The 14,920-nt window shown below is 47.5% G+C and overlaps 1 protein-coding gene across 1 annotated transcript in view; it reads right to left on the bottom strand.

Moving 5' to 3' along the window:
- Nucleotides 1-14,342, bottom strand: part of LOC143277416 (uncharacterized) — a 32,845-nt gene extending 18,503 nt beyond the window's left edge. The window contains exons 1-3 of the mRNA XM_076582216.1: nucleotides 14,235-14,342; nucleotides 5,120-6,672; nucleotides 1,088-3,407 (exon numbers count right to left, since the gene is read on the bottom strand). Coding sequence (XP_076438331.1) covers nucleotides 1,088-3,407; nucleotides 5,120-6,594 — 3,795 coding nt within the window. The 5' untranslated portion in view covers nucleotides 6,595-6,672; nucleotides 14,235-14,342. The remainder of the gene's footprint in view (nucleotides 1-1,087; nucleotides 3,408-5,119; nucleotides 6,673-14,234) is intronic.
- Between the last annotated feature and the right edge of the window lie 578 nt (nucleotides 14,343-14,920).

The raw sequence follows: 14,920 nt of genomic DNA, 5'->3' as shown, positions 1-14,920 counted from the left end.
GGGCGCAATAGCCAACTGGTTAAAGCGTTGGACTGTCAATCTGAGGGTCCTGGGTTCGAATCACGGTGACGGCGCCTGGTGGGTAAAGGGTGGAGATTTTTCCGATCTCCCAGGTCAACATATGTGCAGACTTGCTAGTGCCTGAACCCCCTTCGTGTGTATACGCAAGCAGAAGATCAAATACGCACGTTAAAGATCCTGTAATCCATGTCAGTGTTCGGTGGGTTATGGAAACAAGAACATACCCAGCATGCATACCCCCGAAAGCGGAGTATGGCTGCCTACATGGCAGGGTAAAAACGGTCATACACGTAAAAGCCCACTCGTGTATATGCGAGTGAACGTGGGAGTTGTAGCCCGCAAACGAAGAAGAAGAAGAAGAAGAAGAAGAAGTAATCTTTGGTTATCAACCAATGGCATGTCATAAAACAATTTGACCCTGAATGAGGCATGACAGATGACAAATTTGACAGAAGACACATTATCTAGGCAAAACAGATGTTCTTTTAACTTTTTTTTAAAGTTGTACCACATCTTTATTTGATGCAAAAAAACAAAAAAAGTTTCTAGTAATGAGGCTGTATCATCCATTCTGTACTGTGTTGTGTTGTGCTGTGTTGCATTGCATTAAGCATTGCATTGCATTCTATGGTATTGTACTGTATTGTATTGTATTGTATTGTATCACTCTTTTGTCACCATGGATCTTTCTGTATGAAATGTGGGCTGGTCTCACCAGGGAGAGTGCAACACTACTCTTAGAGCGCCACCCTAATTTTTCTGCTTCAAAGTGAACTTCTTCCCCTAACAAGTAAGACTTTTCTACAGAATTTTGTCAGGGACTACCCTTTTGTTACCGTGGGCTCTTTTACATGCGCTAACTGCAACTGCACACGATAGCTCAGATTTTCATCCTCATCCACATGACTGTCATCTTGAACCACCACCACTGAAGGTCTAGTAGAGGGGGAGAGAAAATACTGTGCGAGTGTGGGGTTGGAACCAGCAGCGCGCTTAGATTCTCTCGTCTCCCAGGCAGACCACTAGGCCACACACAACTCTCCACTCGTCCTGCAGAGTTGCTTACCTTGTTCTGAGCCACGTAATCCCGCTCCGGCTTGGTCGGCAGTCGGATCTCTCGTGCCGTTGAGTTCTGTGATGATGTGGCAGCAGCATCTTCGATCCGGTAGCGATCACTGTCGTCACCACCGTCCTTCCTGCCCATGTCGGAAGCGTGCACACTCTGGTGGCCAAAGTCTGAACTGTCGTAGGCCTGTCTGGGTGGCGGAGGGGCAGGGGCAGCAGCAGCAGCAGCTTCTTGAGGGTAGCTTCGAGGCTCCGTCAAATAGAAGCCGTCCTGTGGCGAGGCGTTGGCGTAGCCTTGCTGCGGACGTGGGGGGTTGTTGCTCTCTTCACGGTAGTACCCCTGGGGGAAACCTTGCGGCTTTGTTTCCTGACCGAACGGCTGACGTGGTGGGGGCGGTGGCGGTTGGTGCCTGCCCCTGCCGTCCCCCTGAGGAGGGGGCTCAGTTTCCTGAGCGTAGTACCCTCCCTGCTGCAAGGAGTGCGGGGGTGGGGGGTTGTGACGGCGAGCGTTTTCTGGCTGCTGGTGATGGTGATGGTAGGCGTTGTTGCCGTTCTGCCTGCGAGGAGACCCTCCCCTGTACTGTGGGTGCCGGCCGTTGGCGTTGGCGACGTTGACGTCATCGTCATCGTAGTAGTACCCACCAGCATGGCTGGGGGCGGCTGCGTAAGCGTTGTTCCTCCGGGCGTCCGGGAAACCCTCATCGCTCTGGAAGTCCCCGTAGCCCAGCATCTGCGGGCCACCTCGGTACGCCGGCCGGCCTTCCCTCGGATTCTGACTGTAGGCCTCCATCGCTGGGTCGGCCGCATCATAACCGTCGCCGTGGGGCCTGGGGCGGTTCCCTCGCTCTGCTTTGGTGGCGTGTCCCTGTGGGTGAGGAGGACGGGCGTTGTATCCCTGTGGGTAGTCCTGTCGTTGGGGGGGGCCTCCGTACCCTTGGTCTTCTTCAGGGGGTGGTCTGTAACCCTGCCTCTGAGGAGGCCCGTATCCCTGCATTGGAGGAGGATCCCCGTATCCCTGTCTCTGAGGATCACCGTATCCCTGTCTCTGAGGATCTCCATATCCCTGTCTCTGAGGATCCCCATCTCCATATCCCTGTCTCTGTGGATCCCCGTATCCCTGTCTCTGAGGATCCCCATCTCCATATCCCTGTCTCTGAGGATCCCTGTATCCCTGTCTCTGAGGATCCCCATCTCCATATCCCTGTCTCTGAGGATCCCTGTATCCCTGTCTCTGTGGATCCCCATCTCCATATCCCTGTCTCTGTGGATCTCCATATCCCTGTCTCTGTGGATCTCCATATCCCTGTCTCTGTGGATCTCCATACCCCTGTCCTTGTGGGCCAGCATACCCCTGTCTCTGAGGAGCCCCATACCCCTGTCTCATCCCTTGCCTCGGCTCACCGGTGTACCTCTGCTGCTGCTGCGGCGGCTGCCGCCACCTTGGATCATCACCATCATCATCATCGGCGGCCGCACCGTATCCTTCCGACGGGTACCCCTGTCGACTGGGGTCCCCTGCATAGCCCTGCGAAGGACCTCCTCCTCCATAACCCCCGCCGCTGCCTCGGGGGTCGGCATAGTCCTGCTGGAAACGCCTCCCCTGGTGGGCCACAGGAAGAGGAGGCTGAGGGGGAGGTGTGGGGGGGTCCTCCCAGCGTGTGTCCCGCATGGCGTGCTGCAGACGCTGTTGCTGCTGCTGATTATGATGATGCTGCTGCTGCTGCTGCTGCTGGTGGAGGTAGTCGAGGGAGTCCCGGGGCAGCTCACGCTCACTGTCCAGCTCCACGTCCTCGGGGAAGTCGAGGGAGTCACGGAAGTCCTCGCTCTCCAGGGGCCCCAGGGTCAGGCGGGGGATGACTGTGTCCTCGGCCGTGCGCTGCAGCGACTCCACCCGGCCCCTCAGCTCCTGCTGGTAGCTGCGCTCCTTTTCCAGCTCCTCCTCCTCCGTGGGGTCCAAGGGCAGCCCCGAGGGCAGCGCCAAGCTCCTCACAGGTGGTGGTGGTGCTGAACCTCGATGATCCTCATTGGAGGACCCGCTTCTGGATTTCTTCAGCACGAACTGCTTCGGCTTGGCAGCAGGTTCCTCCTCCTCCGCCTCCTCCTCTGCGTCCTGGATCTTGTCCCTGTCTTCGTAACGACTGCTGTCGTTGTTGTCGTGGTGGTGGTAGCGTACCTGCTTGAAGGGGCGGCTGTTTGATCGTGAGCCTGCAGCAGCGGTGTTTTCCGCTCGGCTCAAAGCCTGCTGGTCCAGACCGCGGTAGGTTGGGTGTCCCGGAGGGGGGTCATCCTCGTCATGGTTGTCGACGCGTGAACTGACAAACCTGTGGGGGAGGAGGAGGAGGAAGGGGAGAGAAACGTGAGAGGAAAAGTGAAAACTGAAAATTGAAAATGAACACACAAGCACACGCATGCACACACGCACACTCATGCACGCGCAAACACGCACGCACGCACACACAGTAAAACACAAACACACGCACACACAAACAGACACACACACACGCACGCACGTGCACACTCACCCTCACACACACAGTGACTTATCAACAATTAAAAAAACACAAACAAGTCTGATGCTGACACTTTGACATTTGGTAACGTTCATCATAAATACAGCTCATGTTTGTTTGTTGTTGTTGTTTTTTTTATCCACAATACTGCTATTGCCATAGAAATAATGATTTCACATATCCAAAAAACAACAACAAATTCAAAGTTTCTTTTTGTTTATATTATACAGTTATATAGTTTTATAACTCTATTATGAGCAACCTTTAAACAAGAGGTGAAGCCTTCATTGCTGACATTTGATTTCTGCTGATTTAAAAACTACTTCTCATCATAACATACCCCCGAAAATGGAGTACGGCTGCCTACATGGCGGGGTAAAAACGGTCATACACGTAACAGCCCACTCATGTACATACGAGTGAATATGGGAGTTGCAGCCCATGAACGAAGATCATTCCATGATCAATCAAAGTCTCAAACTTTCTATATACTTCTTGTGGAGTTTCCAGATTTGATGAATGATGATGACGGGCACAATAGCCGAGTGGTTAAAGCGTTGGACTGTCAATCTGAGAGTCCCGGGTTCGAATCACGATGACGGCGCCTGGTGGGTAAAGGGTGGAGATTTTTACCATCTCCCAGGTCAACATAATTATGTGCAGACCTGCTTAGTGCCTGAACCCCCTTCGTGTGTATATGCAAGCAGAAGATCAAATACGCACGTTAAAGATCCTGTAATCCATGTCAGCGTTTGGTGGGTTATGGAAACAAGAACATACCCAGCATGCACACCCCCGAAAACGGAGTATGGCTGCCTACATGGCGGGGTAAAAACGGTCATACACGTAAAAGCCCACTCGTGTACATACGAGTGAACGCAGAAGAAGAAGATGAATGATGACAAAATCATCAAATGCATTTTGGAGCATAATATACATTAAAAAAAAAAAAAAATCACTGTTTTCTTCTATATCTAGTCCATATTCAGATATTGGGTGCTGACAATGAGAAAACTAATTTGTTAAAGTTTACCACTGACACACTCACATGCATATACATTACAATGACATTGACAACTGAATCGGTGAGAAAGAGAGATAGAGAGAGAGAGAGAGAGGGGAACACAGAGACAGAGATGGATAAGCAGATATATATAGATCCACAGGTAGAAAGACACAAACATGCCAATAAGTAAAATAAAATGTAAAACAACAACAACAGGAATCTGAAGACAGTAGTACCAAGGATCAGCACCACACAAAGAAAACACAAAAACACAAACAAACAAATAATCAAACAAAATTTCCACCAAATCAGCAAGAAAACAAACATATCAATAACGATAATCCATATACATATACTGTACTACCCTACTGCAGAAACACAAGGGCCCAGAGCACTAACGATCAACAACAAAAACTCCCCCGCACCCTCCCACCCCCCCACCCCCCGACCCCTAAAATCAGGAAAAATGTTGGGTTTTTTTTTTATGTCTCTTCCTCCTCCTCTCTCTCTCTCTTACCTGTATTCCTCCTCCTCCTCCCGCGTGAAGGTGGGCGAGTCCACGTACACCCGGTGAACGGCCGCCGCCTCCCCGGAAGGCGCCCTCCCGTCCCTGCCCTTCTTCAGAATGGAGGCAGCGCCGCTGCTGGCAGCCTGGGGGGAGGCGCCGACAGAGGGCCCACCACCACCACCACCACTCCCCACTGACAGAGGCAGCGCCTCTGTCCCCGGACCTCCGCGGGTCACCACGGTGACGGTCTGGGCCGACCCGGGCCGCTGAGGGGTCTGAGCGCCGCGAAGCGAGGGCTGGTTCGCTGCCGAAGACAGCGGTCTGGGTGTCGGTAAATCGCTGGTTCCTTCGTCGACAGGAACTGGGAGGGCCGACTGTCTGTCGTCGTCGTCGTCTTCTTCTTCTTCCTCAGAGTCTTGCTCAGGTGACGGTGAGTGCCGGGCGTTAGGGGCGACGGTCCTGTTCGCCGCGGCGGCAAAGTCCAACGAATCCACAGGGGGTGGGTCCGATTCCTCCTTGGAGTCCGCCTCCGCTTTCCTGATGTCCTGAGAGACAGCAGGCCCTCCCGGGTCTTCTCTAGCGGCTCTCAGTCTGGCGGCCTGCTTGGCGCTCCACGCCTGGTCCTTGGGCACGTTCAGCGCCGCCCTGGTGGTGCCGGGATGATGACTGTCCTCCTCACGGAGCGCGGTGCTGAGGGCAGAACTGCGGCTGACGGGGCGGTCCTTCAGGCGGCGGGAGGTGTAGGGCGTGACGAAGCGTCGGTGCTCTGGGTGGCCCAGGTCCGGGGACGGGGCAGTGGGACCCTGACGAAGAGGGTCGGAGGTCAGAGGGGTGGTGCCACTCGCTGTCCCACCGGCAGAAGCGGTGGCGGTGGCGGCGACAGCTGGAGGAGGAGGAGGTAGAGGAGGGGGGCGGTCGGCTTTGGAAACTCTGCTCTGCTCGTCGGTCAGGTCAGGGCTGGCAGCAGCTGGTGTGTCACCGTCGTCTCCATCCTCATCGTCATCGTCGTCTCCCTCGTTGATGTCCTCTCTCTCCTCATTCGTCCCGGCCTCTGAAATGGGCGCCGAGAGGAGGAAGGACTTCCGAGACGGGCTTCCCACCAAGCGGGCGAGCTCCGAGCTGGCGGAGTCGGTTTCGCTGGGGGGGAAAAAGTGACTGACAGGTGTCTCCCCTGGTCTGTTGTCGATCTCAGAGGGGTGCTCTCCCCTGATGATGGTTTGGGAGACAGACCTGGCGACAGGAGCAGGTTGGGGTTGGCTGCTGGCTTCAGAAACGGTTTTTAGTCCTGCGTCCTCCTCAGGGTCAGCCCCAGGGTTCCGAAACTGCTGCTCTGCAGGGAGGGGTGAAGCGAGGGGGCCAGGTGATGGCGACTTCTGACTGGCTGCTGAGTTTTCTCGCAGCAGTGCCAGTAAGGCAGGGTTGGTGGTGTGCACAGTGCCGCCGGATTTGGAACGATCTGCTTCCGGTGCCTCACGGCCGCTCATGGTATGCAGGTCAAGGTCATGCAGGGTGAAGGTCAAGCTTGGCTGACGAGTCCACCATGTCAGGCCTCATGGTCCAACCTGTTCACCGCAGAAACATTCGTTTCATGATTGATCTGCTGCTTGATGATTAACACTGTTGTTAGTATTGATAATTGGGATGCATAATTTGGTTACAATACATCCCTCGAAAATTAGCCTGATAATAACCACAATGATGGTTGACAGTTCATGGGCATAAATAATCATCAGGTTATGATCATGTTGATTATGAGCATAACCATGTTGATTTTGATGGTGTGTGTGTGCGTGTGTGCGTGTGCGTGTGCGTGTGTGTGTATTGTATTGTATTGTATTGTATTGTATTTCTCTTTTTGTCACAACAGATTTCTCTGTGTGAAATTTGGGCTGCTCTCCACAGGGAGAGAGCGTCGCTACACTACAGCGCCACCCATTTTTTTTTTTTTTTGTATTTTTTCCTGTGTGCAGTTTTATTTGTTTTTCCTACCGAAGTGGATTTTTCCACAGAATTTTGCCAGGAACAACCCTTTTGTTGCTGTGGGTTCTTTTACGTGCGCTAAGTGTATGCTGCACATGGGACCTCGGTTTAATGTCTCAGCCGAATGACTAGCGTCCAGACTACCACTGAAGGTCTAGTGGAGGGGGAGAAAATATCGGCGGCTGAGCCGTGATTCGAACCAGCGCGCTCAGATTCTCTCGCTTCCAAGGCGGACGCGTTACCTCTAGGCCATCACTCCACTGCATGTATGTGTATCTGTGTCTGTGTGTCTCTCTGCATGCGTTCATGACTGTTCATACGTTTCCAACACATAATTCCAGCATGCTTGACGCACGCTTTTTGACGCACACTTTTACAGAGGTGGGCCCTTCCCCTTGGCAGTATCAATAATATAAAAAATTTTTTTAAAAACCCGTACGTCTACTATAAAACTAAAAGATTAACCATGTTTCCCTCTCCTTTTCATAAAGTCTCAAGCTTACATAAACACAAAAACATAACAAAACAACAACAACACACACACACACAAAAATGCTTTCAGGCCGGGCTGTCTTCAATAATCCATTTGTACATGTATGTGTATCTGTGTCTGTGTGTCTCTATGCGTGCTTTCATGACTGTTCATACGTTTCCAACACATAATTCCAGCATGCTTGACACACACTTTTTGACGCACACTTTTACAGAAGTGGGCCCTTCCCCTTGACGGCATCAGTAATATAAAATTTTTTAAAAACCCGTACCTCTACTATAAAACTAAAAGATTAACCATGTTTCCCTCCCCTTGTCATAAAGTCTCAAGCTTACATAAACACAAAAAACATAACAAAACAACAAAAACAACACACACACACACACACACACACACACACACACACAAAAACGCTTTCAGGGGCTGTCTTCAATAATCCATTTGCACATGTATGTGTATCTGTGTCTGTGTGTCTCTATGCGTGCTTTCATGACTGTTCATACGTTTCCAACACATAATTCCAGCATGCTTGACGCACGCTTTTTTTGACGCACTCTTTTACAGAAGTGGGCCCTTCCTCTTGGTGGTATCAGTAATATATATATATGAAAAAAAAAGTACCTCTACTATAAAACTAAAAGATTAACCATGTTTCCCTCCCCTTTTCATAAAGTCTCAAGCTTACATAAACACAAAAACATAACAAAACAACAACAACAACAACAACACACACACACACACAAAACGCTTTCAGAGGCTGTCTTCAATAATCCATTTGCACATTCTTCTTTTCTGACGGCACACAAAAAACATGGCTACACCGTGGCCACAGACGCCATTCACTGCCGCGGCCACAGACGCCATTCAGAAGCCGCTGACATGGTGCATGTGTATGGGTGATGATGAATTAATGACAGGTGCCCTGACAAGGCAAACTCTGCTGTTGACACTTACAGTTACACCCCCTACCCCCTACCTCCCTGACGCTGGTCAATATTGTATTGAAGGTGGGAAGGTCTGTTATTTCTGGAAGCTGTCCAATAAGCTGGAGCCGAGCTGCTGTCTTATGGTGGTGTGGTGTGGTGTGGTGTGGTGTGGTGTTGGTGTTGTTGTTGTTGTTGTGTTGTGTTGTGGTGTGTTGTGTTGTTGTTGTGGTGTGTTGTGCTGTGGTGTGCTGTGTTGTGTTGTTGTTGTGTTGTGTTATGGTGTGTTGTGTTGTTGTGGTGTGTTGTGTTGTGGTGTGCTGTGCTGTGCTGTGCTGTGCTGTGCTGTGTTGTGTTGTGTTGTGTTGTGTTGTGTTGTGTGTTGTGTTGTGTTGTGTGTTGTTGTTGTGGTGTGTTGTGTTGTGTTGTGTTGTGTTGTGCGCCCTGGTGTCTTATGGCGGTGTGTTGTTGTTGCTGTGTTGTGTTGTTGTTATATTGTTGTGTTGTGTTGTGTGTTATGTTGCGCCGTGCTGTGCTGTGCTGTGCTGTGCTGTGCTGTGCTGTGCTGTGCTGTGTTGCGTTGTGTGCCCTGTGCGGTCTACTGGACTACAAGCAACGATAATGATGTTGACTCCATCACTATTGTGGTTGTTTAGGTTTGTGTGTGTATGTGCGAGTGTGTGTGTGTGAGAGAGAGACAGAGTGTGTGTATGTGTGAGGGTGGTGGTGGTGGTGGTGGGTGTGTGTGTGTGTGTGTGTGTGTGTGTGTGTGTGTGTGTGTGTGTGTGTGTGTGTGTGTGTGTGTGTGTGTGTGTGTGTATATATATAGTAATATACATACATACATACATACCTCAGAAACAAAACCTTGGCTAAAAAAACTCTCATCACCACCACCACCACACTCTTTGTTGAACACCCTCTAGACTTAACAGACACACACACAACAGTATCCTGGCAAATCACCAACTTAAGTTTATTTATCACCCTATCACACCGCTTTCATGAACAGTCCCTTAACACAAACACCACAGTATCCTGCGAATCACCAACTTAAGTTTATTTATCACCCTATCCCACACTTTCATGAACAGTCCCTTAACACAAACACCACAGTATCCTGCAAATCACCAACATAAGTTTATTTATCATCCTATCACACCGCTTTCATGAACAGTCCCTTAACACAAACACCACAGCATCCTGCAAATCACCAACTTAAGTTTATTTATCACCCTATCACACCGCTTTCATGAACAGTCCCTTAACACAAACACCACAGTGTCCGGCAAATCACCAAACCTTGTTTACACCACCCTATCACTATCACACTACCGACCACAGCTCCCAGCCCAGCAAGCCAGCCGCCACAATTAATCCCCCAGCATTACTGGAAACCACCACCACCACCACCACCACCTCACCTGGAACCACTCCAAGACCTGACTGGGTAGTAGTAGTCTGCACTGACAGTGCAAGCTCATTGAATGTCACCTAGCCTACCCTAGCCCCCCCGCCCCCCACCAGTGAACCAGAAAGAAAGAAAGAAAAAAGAAAGCTGAGTAACTGGTGAAAAGATTAAACTGAGGAAATAACCAAAAACCCAGTACCCAGTGACCCTCGGTTGGGGGGAAGTCAGGGAAAGGTGGAGGGGTGGTGGTGGGGGGATTGGGAGGAAGGAGGGAGAAAGTGAGTGGGGGGGTGGGGTTGGGGGGCAAATGAGAGTGAGAGAAATAGGGAGGAAGGAAAAGGGTAGGAATGTGGGAGGGAGGGAGGAAAGGGAGAGAGAGAGGCAGGTGTAAACAGATATATATATATATATATATATATATATATATATATATATATATATATATATATATAAAATATAGATATGGATACAAATACAGAAATATCAATCAGTGTAAAAACTAACAACAATCAAAAAAGACAAGGGGGGAAAAAAAAAAGACCTGGCAGTATACAAAAGAGAGAGAGGGAAGAGATGATGCCTAGATGACAGACTGATTGAGAGATGGAAAGACAGACACACAGACAGAGACAGAGAGAGAGAAAGAGAGAGAGAGAGAGAGAGAGTGTGTGTGGCCAAGTGTGACAGTCCCACAAACTGGTAACATAAGCCTTCAGACCCCAAACCAGACTTGAACACCAAAGAGGTAGAGGCATTTTATAATTCAATTGACTGAGAGTCCGAGATTGAGGCTAAAAAACATTAACGAAATTCCTTCTTGCCACTGTAATTCTTCTATGGTTCAGCACAGGGACTGGATGTTAAAGCAACACACACGCGCGCGCGCTCCCACACACACACAAACACACACAGAACACACACAGAGGCACAAGCACACACACACACACACACATAAACAAACATACAAACACACACACAGAGGCACAGAGACACACACACACACACACACACACACACACACACACAATTGTTCTACTTTACTCTCAGTCAGTTCAATCTTTCGCAGCTCTTCCTTTTAACATCTGACGCTTTTTATGTCTCCTTCCCTGTCTCAGTCATCCCATCATCACTTTTCATCACCCCCCAACCCCCAACGCACACGCATACACATACTACATTGCCCACAAACCCCCCAACCCACCCCCATCTAATATCACTTAAAGTGAAGAACGTAAGAAAGAAAGAAAGAAAACACACACACACACACACACACACACACACAAGCTCTTATCTTTTAACATTGGGATAATAAAGAATGTGACTCATCTCTCTCTCATTCATGTTTGGGTTTTTTTCTTTTTTTCTTTTTTTTCTTTTTCGTCTCTGTCCATTTATAAATTTATGCCTTTAACATTTTGTGTGGGGGCCTACTCTAGTGAGTGATGGCCTGGAGGTAATGCATCCGCCTAGGAAGCGAGAAAATCTGAACACGCTGGTTCAAATCACAGCTCAGCCGCCGATATTTTCTCCCCCTCCACTAGGCCTTGAGTGGTGGTCTGGACACTAGTCATTCGGATGAGACGATAAACCGAGGTCCCGTGTGCAGCATGCACTTAGCGCACGTAAAAGAACCCACGGCAACAAAAGGGTTGTTCCTGGCAAAATTCTGTAGAAAAATCCACTTCGATAAGAAAAACAAATAAAACTGCACGCAGGAAAAAATACAAAAAAAAAAAAGAGTGGTGCTGTAGTGTAGCGACACGCTCTCCCTGGGGAGAGCAGCCCGAATTTCACACACAGAAATCTGTTGTGATAAAAAGAAATACAAATACAAATACTCTGGGTGAGGAATGGACAGAGAAAAAGCACACCAGTACTTATCTCTTAAACCTTGGAAAATAAGAATCTCTCTCTCTCTATCTATCTGTCTCTCTGTCTGTCTCCTTAATCAATACACATCAGTATTGTTATAAAAAATGTATGTAATTCAGTAATACTGTGTCCTTTGTGCAGGGAAACAACTGAAGACAAAGTTCATTTTGTGTTGAAGTGTCCTGCCCTGAATGACCTCCATTTGAAACATATCCCAAAGAAGCATTATGAATATCCATGTTTGTTTAGAATACGTTTATTGATGGCATCTATTGATGATAGTACTATTCCAAACCTGGGATGGTATCTGCATAGAGCTTTTAACTCACTCAGTACGGCCAGTCCTCTCTTCTCCTCTACACAGACCCCTCGATGTCCAGTGGGTGTCTCAATGACCCAACCTTTAGCTTCCGTCGTCAGAATTGTGGTATTCTTTGTCAACATTCACCTCTTCAGTATAAGAGCCTTCCGCTTGCAATATTTTGATGATGGTAATTGGGGTGAAACATTGTTAACGTCGTCTCTTTCGCCGTTCGTATGGAGAGAGTTAAACTCAGAGAGAGAGTATAAGAATTGTCTTAGTTTATTTTCTTTATGAAGCTGTGAAATCAGTTGTATAAATACTGACAGTTATGATGACATTTACAAATCTTGTTATCACCCCTTGTTCATATGGGGCTGTGGCCTTAAATAAATAAATCATCTCAGTCTCATCTCAGTCTCTCTCTCTTAAACCCCATATGGGTGGAAGAAAGAAGCATTTTTGCTTATCTCATTACTGTGGTGAAAATGAATTTTGTTTCATTTTATTCATATGTTGAATATCTTGCCATAACAACTCATCCCCAAGGACTGAATTATTTTTTTTTTATTTTTTTTCCCAAATCTAGTGGATCAGGATCCATGCATGCTTACAGGATGATGGAAAATCTACCACTGCCCACACAGTAGTCTGATTATGCATTTCATAAAGATGTTGCTGTTCTTCCCATAGCTGTCAGTCTGGACAGTGCTGATGTGTTTGCTACCTTTTCAGTTTTCCCTCTCTATTTCTTGCATTGTTGTTTTGTTGCTGTCTTTTTTTTTTCTTTTAATTCTAATTTCACACATCCATCGCTACTTTATATCTCTTGATATCCTCTAGGGCAATTCGTTTTTAATCTATTTACCTTGAAAACATTTACTCAGGTTTCTCTCTGACTGTGTGTCCATCAATTTGAGTCTAGGATTGCCTTCACTGCTTGTCTGTATGTCTCTCTTCTGTACTAAAGCTAATGATGATGATGATATTGATACTTTAATCATGCCTATCTTCAGTCAGAGTCTTAACTTTAAGAGCTTTACAAATACAGAGTCATTTGTACAACAGGCTGCCTACCTGGGTAGAACCGACAAAACGACGGGCGCAATAGCCGAGTGGTTAAAGCGTTGGACTGTCAATCTGAGGGTCCCGGGTTCGAATCACGGTGACGGCGCCTGTTGGGTAAAGGGTGGAGATTTTTACGATCTCCCAGGTCAACATATGTGCAGACCTGCTAGTGCCTGAACCCCCTTCGTGTGTATATGCAAGCAGAAGATCAAATATGCACGTTAAAGATCCTGTAATCCATGTCAGCGTTCGGTGGGTTATGGAAACAAGAACATACCCAGCATGCACACCCCCGAAAACGGAGTATGGCTGCCTACATGGCGGGGTAAAAACGGTCATACACGTAAAAGCCCACTCGTGTGCATAGGAGTGAATGCAGAAGAAGAAGAGAAGAAGAACCAACAAAACAACAACAATATTCACCATGCTTACCTATTATCCTAAAAAATACTCAAACTTATCACTGTCGTTGTCATTGGTACTCTCTCTCTCTCTCTCTCTCTCTTGGTGACATGGACCAAACCAGGCCATAATAAGCAGGTCTGGACCCTATTTACCGTTCAGTCGATAACAGTAGTAATAGTTGTAGTAGTACTTGAGTATGGACAAAACAAGCTATAACAAAAATGAAGCATTTAGGCTGGTTCATTCTTTTTCAAGCCATCACCAGTGGGAAATACAACATCTCTCCAAGTAAAAGTTGGGAACAAATCAGCGTGTTTATTGTGGCAACTGAGCTTGAAGAAGACAAACAAAAGGAAGCAGAAGCTTTCAGTTTTACATCACAAAGTCCTTTTATTATTATCATTATTATATATTTCGTAAAAACAGCTTGGTATAATTTGATCAAGGTTCTACGCCTAATTTGCCGATGATTTTAGAAACACCTTCGTTGAACTTTCATAGCTGGTGCCGGCATAAGTATCTGCAGCGACAGATCGAACACAGGTCCTTGATTAGTTTTAAGGAGATCTGGAGTTCTTTGGCATTCGTGTGCAGTGCGTTAAATAAATATAGGAAAGAGTGGAGTTTACCATCCCTAAAACTACTGAAGCGAGAATCCAAGATATGCTTACCCTCATGGAAAATCTGGGAGGAAGAGCGACTTTCAGTTGACCAGCACTGTATCACAACACAACGATCTTTCCATCGAAGCCTTGCACTGTCAAAATTCCTTTCAGCGGAAGTACTTCCCACAATTCAGTTCGCTATTTTGGTAGTTGCTATGGTCGCAGAACATTGAAGGGTAGAAGGGTAGTCATCGAAAACATTATATCATTCAAGATCTGCACGATTGAATTTGAAAATTACTAAACTTAGATTACTACAGCATATCGAAAGTATACATGTTCGCGGAGTTTGTTTTCAGCCCTTTTTGTACATCCATCTTCACACACAAAGTATTTTGTTTACGATAACGCCTAGCAAAAAAAGGCCAAGAAAGACAACCACTCATAACAGTAGCTGATAATTATAAGGCAGTTATCCGCCTTGCCACATGATGGGTTTTCCGAGGTGGCCAGAACGACCAGAACGGATTGAGTTTAACGACAAAGCCAACTGTCTGAATCAAACCATCCATCACAAATTGTATCATAAATCACTTTACACAACACATAGAACTATATTTTCTGAACATATCTGCCGGGTTATATGTCCTGAATAGATTTATTATTGATTTTTATGTATTTCGTCCAGGGCGCTTACTGAATTGATTTCACCTTCTTAATTAACGCGAAGGATATAAGCCGTAAACGGTCTT

Source organism: Babylonia areolata, chromosome 34 (genome assembly GCF_041734735.1).
Source record: "Babylonia areolata isolate BAREFJ2019XMU chromosome 34, ASM4173473v1, whole genome shotgun sequence".
Lineage (NCBI taxonomy): Eukaryota > Metazoa > Mollusca > Gastropoda > Neogastropoda > Buccinidae > Babylonia > Babylonia areolata.
The sequence above is the reverse complement of the archived record's forward strand: the minus strand, read 5'-3'. Positions and strand labels throughout refer to the sequence as shown.